The sequence below is a fragment of the Cydia amplana genome, chromosome Z (genome assembly GCF_948474715.1).
Source record: "Cydia amplana chromosome Z, ilCydAmpl1.1, whole genome shotgun sequence".
NCBI classification, from domain to species: domain Eukaryota; kingdom Metazoa; phylum Arthropoda; class Insecta; order Lepidoptera; family Tortricidae; genus Cydia; species Cydia amplana.
The window spans coordinates 20,202,693-20,204,559 of NC_086096.1; the positions used below are offsets into that span (position 1 = coordinate 20,202,693).

Sequence of the window (1,867 nt, forward strand, 5' to 3'; positions counted from 1 at the left end):
ACTTCGTAATGGATTCACATCTGCTGCACTTTCAAAATGGCGAATCTAGTTATGTAAAACCTTTTAATACAACACTTTAGAGAATAATGCCTTTATAGTTATTATAGTATAAGTGAATATGGATTGCTTTAATTCTTGTAAGTAGGTACCATATAAAATGCTATAATTCTTTTTTGTCGGATCGACGTCTAATAATATGCTCCTATGAGTCAAAAAGCGTCATAGTTATCTTGTGCATTACTTTTATAATAATAATTGGCCACATTAAAAGCCTTTACACTGCTTAGAATATTATACAGCTAAAAAGCAATGTAAACAGCCTCTATAAGAACAAAACATTTTGAACCCTTATTGTAGCCATATTAATTGGATTTATTAACGTGTACATGGCCAAATTATAAGAATAAAGGTATCATTAGCCAAATCTTGTTATAATGAGCCTCTATAAGAACATAACATTTTGAACCCTTATTGTAGCCATATTAATTGGATTTATTAATGTGTACATGGCCAAATTATAAGAATAAAGGTAATGGACGCGATTCTACGGCGGCCGCTAAACCTCCTAATTTTATTTAGGCGTCGCTAAACCACTTTGCTATTCTATGAGCAGCTGTCATAATCAAATGACAACACCAATTTGAATCTGACGTTTCTTAATTTAGGCGGTCTATTCAATTTAGGTTTAGCTGCTTAAATGCTATTCAGTACATGTCTTTTTTAAACAAAAACATAGAAACGTCAAGCTAAACTGACTAATTTTAGCGGCGAATAAAATAGTCCCGTTTAAAATACGATAACACAAAAAAGTCAAGTTTTGCAGAATTTCTTGTTCGAAATGGATGAAGAATACGTCATAGCTGCTGTGGTGGCCGAAGAGAGGGAGTATGGCGAGGGCGAGGGTGAAAAAATGTATTTGAAGAGGTTGCGAGACGGGTCTAACCCATTTGACCGGTCCGAGCGGAAGTTCCGTAAATTGTTTAGGCTGTCGCGGGCCATGGGCCGTCACGTAGTGGACACTCTGTGTGAAGGCGATGCGCTACGAGCGGGGACGGTGCCACCACATTTAAAGGTCCTAAGTGCACTGAACTTTTTTGCCCATGGCAGCTACCAGACTGCTGTGGGAGAAATTAATATACTAGCTCAAAGTCAGCCAACAATAAGCCGCAGTCTGGCAGATGTGTGTCCTGTTATTATAGAAAGGTTGACCCCACAGTGGATCAAATTCCCAGTGACCAGACTGGAGAAAGACAGGGCAATGCGGGAGTTCCAGGACAATTTTGGAATGCCATATACATTGGGTGCGGTAGATGGGAGTCACATCCCTATACACAAACCCCCAAATAACCACCCTATAGCCCCGGGTAATATTTTCTACAACAGAAAAGGGTTTTATAGTATAAATTGTCAAGTGGTGTGCGATGCCACAGGTCGGATCACTAGCGTAAACCCTAACTTTCCGGGTTCAACCCATGATGCTGCTGTTTGGAGGAGCAGCAATGTGCACCAGCACCTCGAAGGGTCATAGAGATGTGCTTTGGAGTATTAAAAAACAAATTTAGATGCCTTCATCGCCACCGAACGCTGCATTACAGTCCAGAAAAAGCTGCCAAAATTATAATATCATGCTGCACAATTTATAATATGATTAATGAATTAGAAATTAATCATGATTCAGACAGCAGTGACGATTCTGAGAGTGACGAAGACATCACAGATCTAAGTGAAGTAGAGGAGGATGATGAAGAACAGAATGATCCTGAAGATCTCCCACAACAACCAGAGAATGATGTCAATTTTTTTAATGAAGCCCGTGGACGACGTGCATTTTTAATTAATAGATTTTTTAATTGATTAAAACATCAAC

At 38.9% G+C, this 1,867-nt stretch overlaps 1 protein-coding gene across 1 annotated transcript; it reads left to right on the plus strand.

Moving 5' to 3' along the window:
* Positions 1-540: 540 nt before the first annotated feature.
* Positions 541-1,528, plus strand: LOC134661625 (putative nuclease HARBI1). Its single transcript, XM_063517766.1, has one exon. It carries the CDS (start codon positions 839-841, stop codon positions 1,526-1,528), a length of 690 nt encoding a protein of 229 aa, XP_063373836.1. The 5' UTR covers positions 541-838.
* The last annotated feature ends 339 nt before the right edge of the window (positions 1,529-1,867 follow it).

Bases quoted from the DNA above. Each gene is read 5' to 3' on its own strand.
- LOC134661625 (XM_063517766.1), top strand. From the start codon at position 839: ATGGATGAAGAATACGTCATAGCTGCTGTGGTGGCCGAAGAGAGGGAG.